Source organism: Temnothorax americanus, unplaced genomic scaffold, assembly GCF_048541705.1.
Source record: "Temnothorax americanus isolate GAGA-0224 unplaced genomic scaffold, ASM4854170v1 Scaffold38, whole genome shotgun sequence".
Taxonomy (NCBI): Eukaryota; Metazoa; Arthropoda; class Insecta; order Hymenoptera; family Formicidae; genus Temnothorax; species Temnothorax americanus.
Window position 1 is genome coordinate 1,434,981 of NW_027509526.1, and position 18,840 is coordinate 1,453,820.

Below are 18,840 nucleotides of genomic sequence, written 5' to 3' on the forward strand. Positions count from 1 at the left end.
CCTTCTCCTTCCTTTCCTCTTTTTCCTCTCTTTCTTTCCTTTCCCTTTTTCTCCTCATTTCCTCCTCCCTGTCTTCTGCCGCCCTCCGCGCTCTATTCCTCTCTTCTGCTCCCTCCTCCTCCCTACTCTTTTCCTCCGGTCCTCCCTTGCCCTCCTTGGCCGCCCTTTCTTCTCTGTAGCCTCTGTCTTCCTTCTCCCTGCTCGCTCTCCCTTCTGTTTCCTTTTTATTCTCATCCTTCCTTCTCCTCCCTTTTTCCTCCTCCTGTGTATGTCCTCTTGCCGCGTACATGTTCTCCTCCTCCTTTCTCCTATCTTCCTCGCTGGCCACCTCCTCCCACCAGTCTCTTCCCCACCCCTTCTCACTCCAACCTCCCTCGCTGCCTTCCGTTCCATCCTCCTCCGTCATCTCCTTTCTTGCCACTCCCCTGTTACTCCTCTTCATCCTCGCTGGTTCCTTTTCCCTCCCTCTCCACCCGTTGCTCTCATCTGTCTCTCTTTCCTCCTCCTCATCCTGCTCCTCGCTTTCCTCGTACCGCCAGCGCCCCTCCTCCAGCCTCTCCAACCTCACTCTAATCTCCTTTAATTTCTTCCTGATGCCTTTTTCTTCCCGTCTTATTTCTTCCCTGATTTCCTGGCCTATCTTCCTAACTTCTTTCCTGATCTCCTCCACCCACTCTGTCTCCTCCGACCTTTGCCCCATCCCTGCCATCGTCTCTTTTCCTATCCCTGTATAAACAAGCCGTATGTATGTTATTTATTGCACCTCTCTTCTCCCTCTATCTCCGTCCGTCTCCGCCTCCTCCTCGTCTCTCTTGTTCCTCCTCTACTTACAGTCCTCCGTCCGCTCCTCCACGGTTTTTATCCTTCGCATCTCCCTTACACCTTTTCTTTTCACCTTCTGTATACTTTCCTCCTTTACACTTCACCTCTGCCAGTGCGTCCAACTTTTCTCGGTTCCCTACTTCTCCTCTCAGTCGTGCCAGCCCTTTTCAGCTGCAATCCAGCGCCGCCGTCTCACTTTCTTCCTTTTGCTGCGCCCTCTATCCTCTCCGCTTTCTCCACACAACCTCTCGCCCATTGCTGTCCCGCGCTGCCGTATCTACTATCCTCCTCCTCCGCGCTCATCACCCTCGGCGCGCCTGCGCGAGCGCCGCGTTGCTCTCGCATCAGTTCTGTTGCCCCCGCTCGTCTCCCCCCTCTCGCTCTATCAGTCTCTTTCCTAACCTCCATATTACTCCGCCTTTTTCATCCTCCGTTTCTCTCCTCCTGCTTCGATTTTCCCGTCTCCTTCACTTCCTCATCTTCCTCTCTGCCCTCTCCATCCAATCCACCTCCTCCGGCCTCTCTCTCTCCTTTCTCTCTCCTCTCGCACCACGTTTTCCGCTCCTCTCTCTTTGGGCCGTCCACCACGTCCAAGTCCGTTCCTAAATTTTAATAAAATATTTGTATTTTGTACTGTTACCTCTGTAATACTTTATGACCATTAAAAAATACACATGTAAACTTTGTATTTAAATATCTTGTATTCCCTTGTTAAATTTAAATGAAATTTTTTAATCTTATAAAATTGTTATCATACATTTTTTTCTAATTGACACAATGTAAAGATTTTTCAAAGTAGTGCAACAATTATTTTTTGAGCCAATATACATGTTCTCTCTGTGTAATTGGCGCTCTAATTTAAAGAGATATTTTTTTTTTTAATTGTAATAGATCATTTGAAGCGCGACTCTTCTTTTTGATAAAGTATGTAATATACAGTAAACTACAGACATTGAATTTTTTTCAATTATTAAAGTGTAAAGCTTTTGGACGCTCCTAGTTTGGTTATTGAATAGAGACTCGTAACAATTTTTTATATTGATTACTTATTGAAGTAGCACTTCTGTATTCAAAAAGTATTCAATACCTGTGGTCAGTGTATATTAACGTAATATAATACCACAATAATTATTCCATATGCGAGAAGAAATGATATATTTCTTTGTTGCAGGAATATCGACAGTTCATCAACTACAAATAAATCTTCTTTTCTTCCAAGAAAAGTCAGACAAGTTAGACGAAGGCAAAATAGGCGAATTTGCATGAATAATAATTAAAATAAATAAGTGTATATTTAACATGACAGTGCATTTGAGCGTGATACTTAATCATATCTATAACAATAAAAAATGACACAACGTATGTGTTACAATAATGGAATAGATTTCCTTTTTTATGCGTGCTGCCAAATGTATTTTATAAGTAAATGACATAGATTTAAGTTTATTCGGTGGAAACAAAAGTTCTGTTTAATTCTGTTTAGTTCCCGTCCAGTTCTGTTTAATTCCTTGCTTAGTATAAAATGTATATCCAATATGGCTGTGCATTTGAGCGTGATATTAAAATCTATAACTATAAAAAATATAACAATGTGTATCAATATCAATAATGGAATAGATTTTTTTATGCGTACTGCCAAATAAAAATAAGTAAGCGACCGATTTAATTTATTTGACGGAAACAGTAGTTCTATTTAATTCTGTTTAGATTTGTTTAATTCCTTTGTTAGTATTCTCAGTATTCTTAAGTTATCCAAAAACGTATTTTGTAATTTTTGAGGCAATAAAATTAGATGTACGTAATGTTATGTAACATGAAGCAATTACAAAATTGAAATGTGATAACTTTTGTAAGTGCAACACTGCATAAAAATATACTTTTTAATGTGTGAAATATAAAAAACGTATTTAAAAAGATTTGATATCCTTTCGTATTATTAAGCCATGTTGCTTGCACTCATAAATATAAACTTAGCGATAAAGTCAGGCGGGAGACTTTTGCATGTCAAGTAAAGCCGATTACATTTTCCACTATCTCTCTCTCTTTCTTAATATTTGTCTTAATATTTACCTTAATATCTAATATATATTCGATAACCACAAATAAATCATAAATCCGGGTCCTATATATTGTGCAATTTTACTTAAGACACATAAATAGCTTTCTATTTACATCAAAACTCAGTTAATTCTCACTTGTAACGTCAGTTAAACGCACGTACTTTTTAATGCTGATGGAGAGTGAGATTCAATGAATTTTTATTCACAATCGAGACCATGTCCTTTCTACTGTACTATTAAAAGTGAGATTAGAAACTTGTATTGTTATGCGATAGCTTTGTCACCAAAATAATCAGGTAAATTTCTTTTACTCACTAAAAAATTGACGTCTTATCTGATTATTCTCAGCCTAAAGTATTCACGTAACTGAGTAACTCAGATCACTTAAGTGTAAATAGAAAGCGCTTATACTATCATAATATAAATTGTAACGCAATTGCCTCAAATAATAAAATTAATATAAAGAACGTAGATATATCTTTCTCTTTTTTCAGAAAAAATAGAACTTTTCGCTTAAGGGGACTAGGCAAGGTTAAAATTTTGAAAAAATCGATTTTCGGTTTTTTGCATATTCCGATACTGTGATTCTTTAGAAATATCTTCCCGTTTGTTTTTTTGAAAAATTCGCAAAATTGAGGTCAGGAGAGCGTAAAACGTAATGTGGCGCGCGGCCGTTTGAACGCAGATATTCGCGCGGTTGGTCCCGACCAAACGGTCTGAGCATTATTCTAATTTCTAACGTTCTCTATGCAATATGTAGAATTAAGTTTTAATTTGTAACGACGCATTAAAGACGACCTAATAATAAAGTCGAAACGTTTCTGTTTCTAATAATTGTATATATTGCGGTTGACACAAAGAATAATAAACACGCACATCTAGCTCGGCTTACATGCTCTATTCTGTTTATTATTTTGTTTTTAATTTTTACCTCGTTTAAAGTTTATACATAATTGACTCCCAGAGAGGTTGTGCTAATGTATTGAAAATTTGTCGTATTACAATCGCTTTATTACAAAAATGTCTTCGTCAGAGAGCGGAAAAAAGAAATCGGCGCCGTATGTCCGTCCAGGGCGACCGCGTAAAAAACGCTTCCAAGGCAATCAGATAGTGAATAAAAATTACGAGAAATTGGACGATAATCCGGGGCCATTCACTGCGTCGAAGAGGAAATTTTTGAACCGCGTGAGTACGACCGTTCTAACATAAATATTGTACCGAAACTTTGAATGCGATTTTCTCGAAACTACATTTTTTGATGATTTTACCACGATATCTCGAGAACCGATAGAGATATCAACTTGAAATTTATACAGGAATTGTAAAACACTATGACGCATGAATTATACCTAAAATCAGATTGAAAAAAAATATTGCTACAATTTTATAATAACAAATAACTCGAATTTTTACAAATTTTTTGTTTTTTGGACGCCATTTTGTTAATTTTATTTTTATTTTTAATTTTTTAGGTATAATCGATAGAGAGAAGCCTAAGGAGAAGAAATATTCTTAGAATTTGCCAAAATCTTTATCCGTTCGACTGGAATCGTGGTAAAACCGTGGATTCGACAGTTTTCCTTATTACATTGGGACGCCGATATTATTGTTCTGGGAACGACTTTCTATGGATTTTTTTATTTTATAATGTTATAATTAATACCCTAAACAATAAAAAAGTTTTATATTCATTCGCGGCCTTGTTATAAACCATTAAACACGAGCCAATTTTTGCATTTTCAACATTGCCTAGTCCCCTTAAAGATAGGAACTAGAAAAGTACTTTGTTTGAGATCGAAAACTCAGCACCGCGACGAAATCGCGTTCGGCTGCATGTCAGCACATGCAAATTGAGTAAATTAATATTCGCGTGAAATGCCGCTCAAGAATTGTCACGGAATATTCGGTATAGCATGGATCTTTCGGGATTAGCTTTCTAGAAACTTTAACATTGTAATCAATAATAAAGTCAAACAACAACGCTAGAACAAAGAAACGATCCATGCTATACACAAAGCACTCGAAAACAGGTGACGACCCCGTCGGGTCGTCACATGAAACCGGTGACGTCAGCTTCATGACGCGGGACTTCGGCGGCCAATCACCCTCCCGAAATTCGGAGAAATCTGCAGGGAGGGAGTTTCGCCTCGGAAGTGTTAAAAGGACCGCCGCTGCGCCGCGGAATCGATTTCGCTCGCAGATCACAGAAAACCGCTTTTCGTACCGCTTTACGCCGCTTTGCACACCTCCTTTCGCTATTCCGCGTTTTGAACACGCTTTCGACGCGTCGCTCGCCGTAGCTTCTGTGCGCGCTTCACGGCTTTCTTCGGCCACAAGGAAAAGAACTGTAAATACCTGTACATACATTTTCGAATATATCTGTTTTATTTTTCAATTCTGTACTTGTCTCTTTTTTTGTGGTCGTCTTCTACCTCGCGCTCTCTCGCGCTACCGCGTGCTCTCGAACATTTTTGGTCCTTCGAGCCGGATTATCGCCGGCAACCGCGAGTTCGGGAGTGCCTCCTCCAACAGAAGACAACCATGAGTCTCGACCAGAGCAACATGGTCAGCAGCCAACACGAACTCTTCAGACGCATCTCAAGATCCGAAGAGAACCTGAAGAAGATGGGGCAAGCGAACATCACCCTCGCCGCCATCGAGACCCGCATTTGCATCCTCGACGACCTGTGGGCAAAGTTCGAGAGTTAGCACGACCTGATTCGAAACTGCTACAAGGATTCGAGCCGCTACGCTGAAAGTGAGTACGCTCAATCAAACTTACTCGAGGCCGCCGAGATGGCTTACGTGCAGCAGCGTAGCGTCCTGTCCGGCGAGGCCGACCGCCGCAAGCCCGCGCAAGCCTCCACACCGGTGGAGCACGGTAACGACCGCGCGTTGAAAACCTCGCTGCCCCGTATACAGCTGCCGCAGTTTTCGGGTGAATACGAGAAGTGGCCGTCCTTCCGTGACGTCTTTCGGTCGGTCATCGGCGATCAGTCGTCCATTTCGGCAGTCGAGCGGCTGCATTACCTCCGCTCGTGTCTTAAAGGTCCGGCTGAAAATTTAATACAGTCGTTAACAATCACCAGTGAGAATTACGATCGCGCGTGGGCAATTCTCAGTAAACACTACGAGAATAAGAGGAAACTGATCCGCTCCAACTTTGCCACGTTTACCGCCGTGGCGAAGATGAAGGGAGAAACCGCAGATAGGCTGAGCCGCGTCCATAACGCCGTCACGGCCGCAGTTAATGCTCAGGAGAGCATCGGGAGGCACATCGAGTCTCACGGAATGGACCTCTTCAACCACCTGGTTGTCGAGCTCTTCGACCCGCGAACGCGACTTGAGTGGGAGTCCTCCACCCGCGACTCCGTCGATCCGCCGGATCATGAGGAACTCAAAGACTTCATCTCGAAGCGCATCCTCACGCTGAACGCCGCGAGACCGAAACCCGCCGCGAAAGCCCCCAATTCCACTCGGTCCGCGAAGACCCACGTCGCGAAACAAGGGTCAAAAAACAGTTTCGATCCGCAGTGCGCCCTGTGCAAGGGGAAACACTCCTTGATGACGTGTAGTGACTTCAAATCCAAGTCCGCCGCAGACCGAAAGACGGTTGTCGAGACCAGCCGATTGTGTTACAATTGCCTCGGCAATCACACCGTCGCAAAGTGTCAATCGACAAAGAACTGCTTCACGTGCAAGGCTCGTCATCACACGATGCTTCACGAGGCATACGTTCCCGCGTTAGCATCGACAGAGGTCTGCGCGCTGTCCGCTGTGCGCTCCGCTGACGACCGCAAGGCGATCCTCCTCGCGACCGCGCGAGTGACCGTCGCCGACCGCTACGGCAATCCGCATCCCGCTCGAGTCCTCATCGATCAAGGATCGGAGGTCTCAATCATCGCTGAGTCACTCGTACAACAGTTGCACCTGCAACGATCTCGCTCCGACGTGTCGATTTTCGGAATCGGGGGGTCGAAATCCGGGTCAACCCGCGGGAAGGTGACGGTGAATCTCACATCCGTGACGACCGGAGCCACGATTTCCGCCGTCGCGTTCGTGCTGCCTCGCCTTTCTCTGTACCAAGGCTCAACGACCAAGAAGAGCCCCGCCACGTGGCCCCATCTCAAAGGACTGCCTCTAGCCGATGCGCAGTTTTCGGCTGGAGATCTGGTCGAGTTATTTCTGGGAGCAGAAGTCTGCTCCACCATCTTCGAAGAGGGCCTTCGAAAGGGCGGGCCGCATGCCCCAATCGCGCAGAAGACAGCCTTCGGGTGGATTTTGTCCGGCGGCTGCGGTGCTTCAGCCCTCCACGCGCGCGGCAGCTTTCAAGCGACGGCCGACAACGAGCTGGCCGATCTCGTGCGCCGCTTCTGGGAGCAAGAAGCAGAGCCTTCCACTCCCGCCGCCCTCACGCCAGATGAACAGAGGTGCAAGGACTTTTATGTGCAAACGCACTCTCGCACGGAGACGGGACGGTACGTGGTCCGCCTACCGTTTTCCAAGACGCCAACAACGTTGTCGAAAACTCGCCGACCGGCCGAACGCCTGCTGACCGCTATGGAGCGTAAGTTCCACAGAGACGCCCGGTTCGGAGAGCTCTACCGTCAGTTCATGCGAGAGTACGAAGACCTGAAACACATGGAGTTAGCTACGGTCTCGCCATTCAATGAGAATGAGTATGGATGCTTCTTACCTCATCATGGAGTCTTCCGAGACTCAAGCTCCTCCACCAAACTACGGGTGGTATTTAACGGGTCGCAAGAGACAGTGTCCGGCGAGTCGCTGAATCACCACCTTCTCATAGGCGCCAATTTGCTACCCGCTTTAGCCGACGTGTTAACGCGCTGGCGTTGGCACCGCTACGCCTTCGTCACGGACATCGAGAAGATGTACCGGCAGATCCTCATCCACCCGGACGACAGGACGTACCAGTGCATCCTCTGGCGGTGCGCCCTCCTCGCCCTCGTGTGCGTGTACCGGCTCCTCACGGTGACATACGGCCTCGCGTGCGCGCCTTTTCTTGCCATTCGCACGTTGCAACAGTTGGCTCATGACGAACAATCGCGATATCAGCAGGGAGCGATCGCGTTACGCGAGGACACCTACGTCGACGACGTTGTCTCGGGCGCGAACACTCTGTCCGCTGCGATCGCGAAACAGGCCGAACTCCGCGGACTGTGCACGGCGGGCGGGTTCCCGCTTCGAAAATGGGCCGCGAACGACGAGAAAGTGCTGTCAGGAGTCCCACCCGAGCACCGACTTCACCACGAACCGCACTCATGGGAAAACGACTGCTTTTCCACTCTCGGGTTGTTGTGGCACCCGAACGAGGACACGTTCGCGTTCGCGATTCACCCGCGCACCGTCACCGAACTCTCGAAGAGACGCGTCCTCTCGGAAACCGCACGTCTTTTCGATCCGCTAGGATGGCTCGCCCCCGTGGTCATTCGCGCGAAGATTCTTATCCAGTCCGCGTGGCTCCAGAGACTCGATTGGGACGATCCGCTTCCCACCACCGACGCGCAAAGCTGGAAGAGCTTCCTCGAGGAGCTGCCTCTCCTCTCCCGCTTACGCGTCAACCGCTGGCTCGGCAGCGGGGACAAAGACGCACAAGCGGAACTGCACGGCTTTGCCGACGCATCCGAGCGAGGATACGCCGCTGCTGTGTACCTCCGCATCCTCAGGAACGGCTCCGTGGCCATTCATCTGTTGGCCGCAAAGAGCAAGGTGGCCCCGGTCAGGCAGGTGACACTGCCACGGCTCGAGCTCACTGCCGCTGACTTGCTCACGTCTCTCACAGATCACACTCGTTCCACTTTGCGTCTGTTCACAGCACCCACGTTTCTTTGGTCCGACTCGCAGGTCACCCTGAAGTGGATTCAAGGACACGCTTCCCGCTGGAAGACCTACGTGGCAAACCGCGTGGCACGCATTCAGCAACGGCTGCCTGACGCTCAATGGAGACACGTCCCCGGGAGGGACAACCCTGCGGACTGCGCCTCCAGAGGAATCGCCCCTGGCGAACTGCTGGAGCATCCCCTGTGGTGGACTGGACCCGCCTGGCTCCGCGAGGACCGAGCTCACTGGCCGAGCGGAGACCTTGTGATGTCCGACGCCGATCTGCCCGAACAGAGAGTCGCGGCACACGTCGCCACCGAGAAAATCAAGGAGGAACCCGAGATGCTTCTCCGGTTTTCCTCCTTGCACCGGCTCCTCCGAGTCACGAGTTGGTGCTTGCGTTGGCGTCGCACCGCTTCCCGCACTACCGCACTTACACTGCAATCGACCGAAATCAATGACGCACTGCTGCTCTGGCTTCGCGTAGTGCAAGGACTGCACTTCACCACCGAGATCACGGCACTCTCTTCAAACCGCACTGTGTCCCATCGCAGTTCGTTAGCGAGCCTGAGTCCATTCCTGGATGACCACGGCGTGCTGAGAGTCGGAGGCCGCCTCAAACATGCCCTGCTTTCCACCGATGAGCGACATCCGATGATCGCACCGCCGTCCTCGTGGCTCACTCGGTTGCTCATCGAGTCGTGCCACCGTCGAACACTTTCGGCTTACTCCGCCGTCGCTTCTGGATTCCTCGTGGCCGCTCAGTTGTCAAACAGCGGCTTCACCGCTGCATCACTTGCACCCGCTGGCGAGCCACGACACCGCAACCGCCGATGGGCGACCTTCCGAGAGGCCGAGTCACGCCAGCGCGTCCCTTCCTCCGAACCGGCCTGGACTACGCCGGCCCGATCCTCCTCCGCACGAGCAAGGGCCGCGGACATCGAGCGTACAAGGGCTTCATCGCCGTATTTGTGTGCCTCTGCACCAAGGCGGTGCATCTGGACGTCGTGTCAGATTACACGACGGACGCCTTTCTCGCAGCTTTCCGTCGCTTTATTTCCCGTCGAGGCCTCTGCGAGGAGATGTACTCGGATTGCGGCACTAATTTCGTGGGAGCCGATCGAGTCCTGAGGGAGCTCTTTCGAGCGTCGTCTGCCGACGGCCGTCGCCTTGCTCACGCCGCCGCCACGGAGGGCATAACCTGGCACTTTAACCCTCCGGCTGCGCCGCATTTCGGAGGACTGTGGGAGGCCGCCGTGAAGTCGACCAAATTCCATCTCCGTCGGGTCATAGGGGAGACAACGCTCACTTTCGAGGAGATGAGCACTCTCCTCTCTCAGGTCGAAGCCTGCCTTAATTCTAGGCCGCTGCAGGCTTTGTCCGACGATCCGGACGACATATCCGCTCTCACACCGGGCCACTTCTTGATCGGCGCTCCTCTCCTGGCCGTGCCCGAACCCGCCTTGCATGACGCCGCTGAGAGCTCACTTTCCCGGTGGCAACACCTCCAAAAAAATGCGCGATCATTTTTGGTCACGGTGGTCGCACGAGTATGTCATCGGGATGGCAACTCGATCAAAGTGGCTCAAACCCGAGGACGCACCCGCCGTCGGCTCTCTGTGCTTGGTGCGATCCGAAAGCACGCCACCGAGTCGATGGCCACTGGCCCGCATCGTTCGAGTGCACCCCGGAGACGACGGCATTGTACGCGTGGCCACAATCCGCACCACCACGTCCGAGCTGATTCGACCGCTATGCAAGCTCGTGCTTCTCCCGGGGGCTGAAGACCAGCCGCCGCCGACGGATGCGTGAGCTCACCGACACTCGCTGTCACCTCATTGTCTCATTGGCCTTCAGCCTGCAATTTCTTGTAATAATGTAATTCATTCTCGTCAAGTATTCGTCTGTTTCGGCCCTCTGCCACTGTCAAACCAAGCAACCGCTTATCTCGGTTGTCCGCCTCAACTCAATGATTTTTGCAACACGTGAAATCACTTTCGCGCATCACTTCACTTCTCTTTACTTTTCGCATGTCACCGAACTCGCGTTACACTTATATCGCGAATATTTATGTGTCTCGCTCGGGATCGTCGCACGTTATGACACTGCGCAGGCGCACCACGCCGCTGGCGCTCGCCTGCACCACGCGCCGAAATCGATCGCATATCGATTCTGTCGACCGCGACGTCGGGCGCTTCATCGAGCGAGCCATCGAACACACCGTCCTGTTTCGTCAGGCATGACGAGGCGGGCGGGATGTTTGAGATCGAAAACTCAGCACCGCGACAAAGTCGCGTTCGGCTGCATGTCAGCACATGCAAATTGAGTAAATTAATATTCGCGTGAAATGCCGCTCAAGAATAGTCACGGAATATTCGGTATAGCATGGATCTTTCGGGATTAGCTTTCTAGAAACTTTAACATTGTAATCAATAATAAAGTCAAACAACAACGCTAGAACAAAGGAACGATCCATGCTATACACAAAGCACTCGAAAACAGGTGACGACCCCGTCGGGTCGCCACATGAAACCGGTGACGTCAGCTTCATGACGCGGGACTTCGGCGGCCAATCACCCTCCCGAAATTCGGAGAAATCTGCAGGAAGGGAGTTTCGCCTCGGAAGTGTTAAAAGGACCGCCGCTGCGCCGCGGAATCGATTTCGCTCGCAGATCACAGAAAACCGCTTTTCGTACCGCTTTACGCCGCTTTGCACACCTCCTTTCGCTATTCCGCGTTTTGAACACGCTTTCGCCGCGTCGCTCGCCGTAGCTTCTGTGCGCGCTTCACGGCTTTCTTCGGCCACAAGGAAAAGAACTGTAAATACCTGTACATACATTTTCGAATATATCTGTTTTATTTTTCAATTCTGTACTTGTCTCCTTTTTTGTGGTCGTCTTCTACCTCGCGCTCTCTCGCGCTACCGCGTGCTCTCGAACAACTTTTTTGTATATTTACAAAAATTGAACTTCTTTAGCAGGGATAACGCTGTAACCAGCTCGAACAATAAGGTTTACAATTTATTCTGTTATTATGTTAATAACATTGTTGTTCCAGCATTTTTATTTACTACTGTATATTTAGTTTAAGAAATTTATTAACAAATTATAATTCTCTATAAAATTCATCATAAAATGACAATGTCGCATATAATTCCGTACCACTGCATTGCACATTGCTGATATCATGATATGATATTTTTCCTAACCTCTTACACTAACGTAAATTACTGCAATATGTAAAATATGCAAGCTGTATATATACGAAAAAAATGATGAAAAATGTGACATAATGCAGTATCGACTATATCAATTTATTGCTCGGGAAAAAATAACAAATATTATTAAATGCAGCGATAACAAGATCGCATTCAATATTGTCAATTTCAATGTAGTCAAACGAGACCGTGGTCAATTGGGACGGTGGTCAATCGGGACGGTGGTCAATCTGGACCGTGGTCAATCGCAACGTGGTCAATATCAACGTGGTCAATCGCAACGTGGTCAATTTCAACGTGGTCAATCGGGACCGTGGTCAATATTAACGTGGTCAAACGGGTGCCACTCAAAATAATCGACTGTGATTGGTCAATTTTTTAAAGATTATGGCTTAAATCAACGGTTACAATTATTATAAACCAACCCTTAGGGCCGTGCTTTAAGTTCTTGGCTGTGATTCGCTGATTTGCTTACTGCTTGAGTTTTAGGCTGGTTTCTCATGGGGCGTAAGATGCGTATGCGTAACTTGCGTCAACCAATCAAATCGTCTCAGCTACTATACGCGTGTGATACAATTAAATACTGAGACGATTTGATTGGCTGACGCAAGTTACGCATACGCATCTTACGCCCCATGTGAAACCAGCCTTACTGCTTATGTTTTTCTATGTGCCACGGCCTTAAGAGTCTGGCAACTCACGTGTATTGGTTTTGGAATAAAATTGCGAGAGCCAATAGAATTATTCTAATCTTTAAGTTGTGACCGGAACAACGATTGGTACTACCAAAATGGAAAATATAGCCACTTACTACTTGGACTGTAATTACGGTTGCCACTGTATTTTCCTGGGTAAATATTGAAACCTCGATGCGTTGCGTTGCCCCTTCCTTCCTTCTAGCGTAATGGCTGCCGTTTGCTACGACGCGGACGTGTTCAAGGCCGTCGGCCACGCTCTGGTTAAACGCACGTAATATACGGATAATCGGACAGGATGTTCACTGGGGTCGCGAATAATGAATCTTTGTTTATTATAAACAAATAATAATTTAATATTTCAAAGTTACAGTATCTCCGAACGCGAAAAAACAGGTTCTATCGCGCACTGACCTGCGACGATTGTTAACGAACAATTATGTACCGTCGTAAAGAGCTTATTATTCTTACGGTTAATTACCGTTATCGCATGGTTAACATTCGCGTAACTATCGTATGCGGCAACGGGATAAGTGCACCGATTCCGAGTTGTATCGCGTCGCGTGTTGTCGCCTCGAAAGATCTCGGCGGACTTTCTAATGTAATGCTTGTTAAATACTCGCACCAAATACTCGCACTTATCGTAGGCGGTTACGGGATAAATCGCACTAACCCGAGTTTTATCTCGCAACGTGTTGACGCCTCGGTATTCAACGGTCGACTGTCCGGGAGGAACGGGTCGAGTTCTCCCACTTCGGTGCTTGCGCTTGCGCCAAGCCTCTCTTTTGCGCGCGAACATAGTGCATATCGCGCGGCAATTTTTCTAGCCAATCGTATCGCTTGGTGACGAGCGACACGATCCTTTTCGCGGCGATGCATCACTTCCCGTGCGCTGAGCCGTTCTCATTGGCTCAGATCTGGTTGTAACCGAGATACTGAAATGGGATTGGACGGCGGACAAGGGCTCTCGCTTCGGACTCGGCGATGCGGCAACCAATGCCAACCGTCGCAATTTGCACAGAATGCAAATTCGCGGCAAGTCACCCGGAACGTTTCCGAGTGACCGTGTATATTCACGGTGACGTTCCCCTTTCATGCCAAGTAAGTATTTATTTAACTAGAATCAATTTAATTAATTCTCCTATTTTTTCAAGTACCGGGTCTTTGCAGGGATCGTCTCGCCCAATCAATGGACGGGTTTGAACAGTCGGTAAAATTCCGAACTTTGAGCATAACAATACTCTTATGAAATACAATTAATCGTAATTGTCTCGACAGGGAAAAGATAAAACAAAAGTTATACAATGCAAATTCGCGCCTAACGACATTGTCTCGCTTCGCGGAGCTACGCTCGCTTCCTGTTGGTTGGTTCGTCGCGCTTATACAAAAACGTTGCGCCTCGCGCTTTCATTGGTCCTAGACCTTGCAAAATCATAAAATAATCTGTCATCGGATAGAATTATATCAAACTGCCAGGAATCGCTCCTATTGGCTATCGCTGTGTCGAGAACGTTTCATACTCACTAATCTAATGAAATTAACATAAATTTTAATAAAATAGACCGGGAATATCGGTTCATTGCTCGTTGGGAACCAATCGTGGCTCGATTTCGAGACTCAACAGTAATATATATAATGTGTATAATATAAAAATGGTGACAATTGTAGGAATGTCTCGGAATGTTATTACGAGTGGAATAAATATAATTAGGGTTACGACAATGTACTATTTCAACTTCATTGCGTTGTTTTGATCAAATAGATCGCGTATAGACTGTATAATATTAGTATAGAAAACAATAGAAAAATTGCCGTTAATATTAGCGAAGTGATTCTCTCATGATCTATCTCCGCGTCAACTCTGGCCTGTGATTGGCCCGTTAAATGACTCTAACTTTATAAAGGTGAATTTGGAATAGTAAGATGGTAAATTTTGTAATTAGGTGTACTTATGTGTTTTACAATGTATCTGTGTATTAAAATTAAAAGGTCGCTTACTCTGCATATATGCGTTTTTATAAATATTCGAACTTTCTTTCCTATTAATCCTTATTTTCTACGAAACTTGCTCTTCGGCTTATGAATGTATTATAAAACAAACTAAAAACATAAAAAGTTATATTTGGTTGTATTAAAATTAAAAAATAAGTAAAATAAGGTTTCGCACGGGCCTATGCCTCCGTGCTTCCCGATTGGTCGTTTTGGGTCGCTGACTCCGGCCTTGTCTCCACCTGCGATCGGTCGATCGGCTCGTCGTCGTCGCCGTCGGGTGTCGCACCGCGTCCAGCGGGCTGTGTCGCCTCGCCGCCGGCTATGGCCTGAGCCACTCCCTCGGGAATCTGCTGCAGTAGCTCGCCGATCTCGACGCTCTCGAAGCTGGCGTCTTTGATTTCCTCGTTGGCTGCTACATTGTCTACTCGCGTCGTCTCCGTCATGTCCGTGTCCTTCTCGTCTGCTGGGCACTCGTCGATTGGTCGCTGGATGATTTCCGCGCTACGACCTGGACACGACGTTAAAACGATTGATTTGACATTCGATTTCAAGGTTAAGACCAGTTAAGGCATAAGTTCGTGCATACGACGATACGACCCATTCATGCCCCACCATGTTCCTAATCACTCCAACGCACTCCAAGAACTTATCTGCCATTTTATTATTCAGCTTAAAGGCCATTGCACGTTGGAATCGGATGTTAGATCATCCTTTCCATCGTCAAACCTGGACAACACCAGCGGCGGTTTCTGCCAATTAATCGGCGAGCCAGAGACGCGACTCGTGAGAAGAGGTATGGAGGACTCGACAACAGAGACAACCGTCGAGCAGGCCAATAAGGAGACGGTCGAACTAGACGACTGCAGCTTCGAAAGCCTGGAGAGTAACCAAATACTCGAATCGATTCCGGAAGCAGTGGCGCAAGCCATCATCTTGACAGAAAGACTGACACAGCCCGCTGGAGGAAGCAAGGCACGAGAGGACGACGTCGACCAATCGCGAGAGGCCGAACGAGCCATGGAGGAGACGCCGATTCCCAGCAGCCAATCGCGTGCGGCGGAACTATAGACATATCCGTGTGGCGCGTATTGAGATAATTATACGTTTATTTTCTTTTTATTTTACTTTAACAGGTTTTACACTAAAGATATAATAGAGTTTCAAGTTTTATGCAGCGAATGCAATTGAGTCGGAGAAATCTATTTTAGTTTATATAGAGTCATTATTATTTTGACAAAAACGACACGAAAGTCGAAACAAACGCGAGAGTAACGCGATAGCATGTAAGGCATGATAGCACTAACATATTTCGTTAAAAAAGACACTCAGTCAAAAACAAGGCTTGATAAATCCCAAACAACATATCCCAACAATCCTACACATCTCAAGGAATAGAGACTTTGATTTACTTAGAATATTTAGTAGAGTCAACAAAAGAGCCAATCAGAGGCCACTATTTCAATTATTAATTTCTAGCCATGGATTCGGATAAGTTCCGTATTCTTGTATTATCTTTTATCTTTATACTATTTGCCATATCAATTATTTGCATTTTGCTATTAGCGTATTCCAACGTGGCGGGAGCCAATCCCTATTACCTACCATAAAAAAGATCAAATATCATAAAATGAAGCTTAAGGAATACCTGGTATTCACCCTAATCATATTTGTTCCGATAATAATCAATTTCCCAGATGTACAAACCGTCACCATGATTTATATCCTTTACACACTCTACATTCTATTATTAAACCTCGAGATCGATCCGCGATTGGTTCCCGAGGAGCCTTGAGTCATTATGCATGCGTTGCGACAAAAAGTGCTCACGAGCACGAGCGAGGGCCAATGGCGTCCCGACATTATTATCTTACATTCATTTTATCGTTTATAACAAGTTTGACAGTTAAAGCGAAATGCCGAGTCACAGCGACCAATGGAGAGAGACCTGGTAAATGTTATCCAAGTTTGTATTAATTTTCATTCATTTGAGCGTTTCTAAGATTCTCAGCAGCATAAGAGCCAATAGGATTGATTCCTGGCAATTTAACATTATTTTACACAGTTTAAGATTTATTCTTCATTTCGAGAGGCCTTAAGTCAATCAGAGCGCAAAGCGCAACTTAGTATCGCAAAAACGTCTAAACGACCAATAAGAAACAAGCATGGCTCGTATAAGCGAGATTCGTTCGATAACGCGATTTTTGGATTATATTCATTAATTTTATGTTTTTCCCTGTCGAAACAATTTATATTATATTATTTTAGCACGTACGATGCTTAATTATATACTTACCGTTTGGATACTTACCGACGATGATTACCAATCTGTTGATTGGGCGAGACGATCCCGCGAAGAAACGGTACCTGAAAGAAAAGGGAGAATTAATAAAATGATTCTAGTCCAAAAATTACTTACCTGGTTGCAAAAGGGGAACGTCACAGAAACCATTTTCGCCGAGCCCTTGTCCGCCGTCCGCCGTCCAATCCCGTTTCAGTATCTCAGTCAGAATTGAGCTGAGCCAATGAGATCGGCTCAGCGCACGGGTGAGAATAACACGGATCGTGTCGCTCGTCACCAAGCGATGCGATTGGCCAATAGGAGAAAGGCGCGCGATTACATCATGTTCGCGCGTAAAAGCGAGGCACTACGTCTGCGCAAGCATCAAGAAGGGGGAACTCGACCCGTTCCTCCAAGACAGTCTACCGTAGAATTCCGAAACGTCAACACGTTGCGCGACAAAACTTGGTATAGTACGACTTATCCTGTAACCGCCTACGATAAGTGCGAGTAATTAGTGCGAGTGATTAACAAGCATTATATTGGAAATTCTACGGTTGAATTTCGAGGCGTGAGCCCATACGGCACAGACGTATTGCAGCAATGTTGCAGAAATATTTCTTTGCAAGATTGCAACATTGCAGAAATGTTGCAAAATGTTGCTGCAACGTTGCTGCAGTAATGCAGCAACGGTAAAATGTCTGCTTGTAAAAATATTGCAGTACAATATTGCAGCAATTTTGTAACAAAATTGTAACAATATCGAAATGTAATGTTGTGCGCGAATGGGCTTGGGATTTAGAGTTCAAAAGTCAATAAAGTTTATCCTTTTATAACAACGTCTATAATAGTCAATAATTACAAACTATATTTACAGCTATTTTACAATAGAGATTCGATATTCTTGCGGGCGAATGCGCGAAGCGTAAGCTGTCACTCGAAGCACGAGCTGATTCCCGAGAGCAGCGAAAAGGCGCTTTGAGACCGATCGAAGTTGAAAACGAGACGCGGAATCGCAATAGCTCGCTAATTCGGTATCGTCGTCGATAGCAATTCTCACTTTTCTCTCGATATGACTCGGAAAACGAATGTCCCTTTGCGCGCGGAGGGCCGGAGCTTTTATCAGCTCGCACTCCGCCTCCCCGTTCGCGCTCCGAAATTTCGCTGGACCAATCGGCAATCGACCCCTCGAGACGTACGTCACTCGACAATTTCAGCAGTCCTTGGGGCCGACGACCGATCAGCTGTTTTGGTATTTGTCTCTCCCTGTGTCCCGAGCGTTTACCTCTCGCTTAGAGGTTCTCGAGACAAAGGGAGCGTATCGGTACACGCGGAAACAGCGTGACACTGTTTATGATCTCTCGCAACTTCTCGGAGACACGGCACTTATTCTTCGAAACGAGAATACATTTAGCTTGAAATATTCGAAATAATCCGATTACGTTGCTCGAGAAATTCTGCTATTATTTTGGCAGCAGTTCGATTTCAAACATTCCGCCCGCCTCGTCTGGTGCAACCAACGAATTTACATTAGGCGGAACTTCTCACACGGATTTGACCAGCTGCGATAGGATATTCTACAACGCGTTTAGAGCTTCGCAACCGCGGCTAAAGGCGAGCGGAAACTATTGAAGGGTACCCGGGACGGTTAAAGGATTCGATTCGACCATTCTATAAATTGGCGCCTTAAACAATCGTGACCGCGTCTTAGATTATTGTTTAAGTCTTCCGCGGCGATTGATTCTCTCGACGAATATTCCTTATAGTTCGCTTGGACACGAGCTCCGATTAATTCGTACTTTAAGCGGCGAATTCCGCGGTGAATGTTACGCGCGCAGACAATTTAGTTCGACGCGCGCAAATCAGTTTTTTTTTTCTCCGAAGTTTCGAAATTTTTACATTTCATACACTTTTTGACAATTAATACGATACGTG

General features: G+C 46.7%; 1 protein-coding gene across 1 annotated transcript; it reads left to right on the forward strand.

The window, feature by feature from the left end:
* Positions 1-5,678: 5,678 nt before the first annotated feature.
* Positions 5,679-9,854, forward strand: LOC143902120 (uncharacterized). Its single transcript, XM_077414823.1, has one exon. The coding sequence runs from the start codon at positions 5,679-5,681 to the stop codon at positions 9,852-9,854; it is 4,176 nt and encodes a 1,391-aa protein (XP_077270949.1).
* Positions 9,855-18,840: the final 8,986 nt, after the last annotated feature.

Coding starts and splice junctions, on each gene's coding strand:
- LOC143902120 (XM_077414823.1), top strand. CDS start 5,679: ATGGCTTACGTGCAGCAGCGTAGCGTCCTGTCCGGCGAGGCCGACCGC.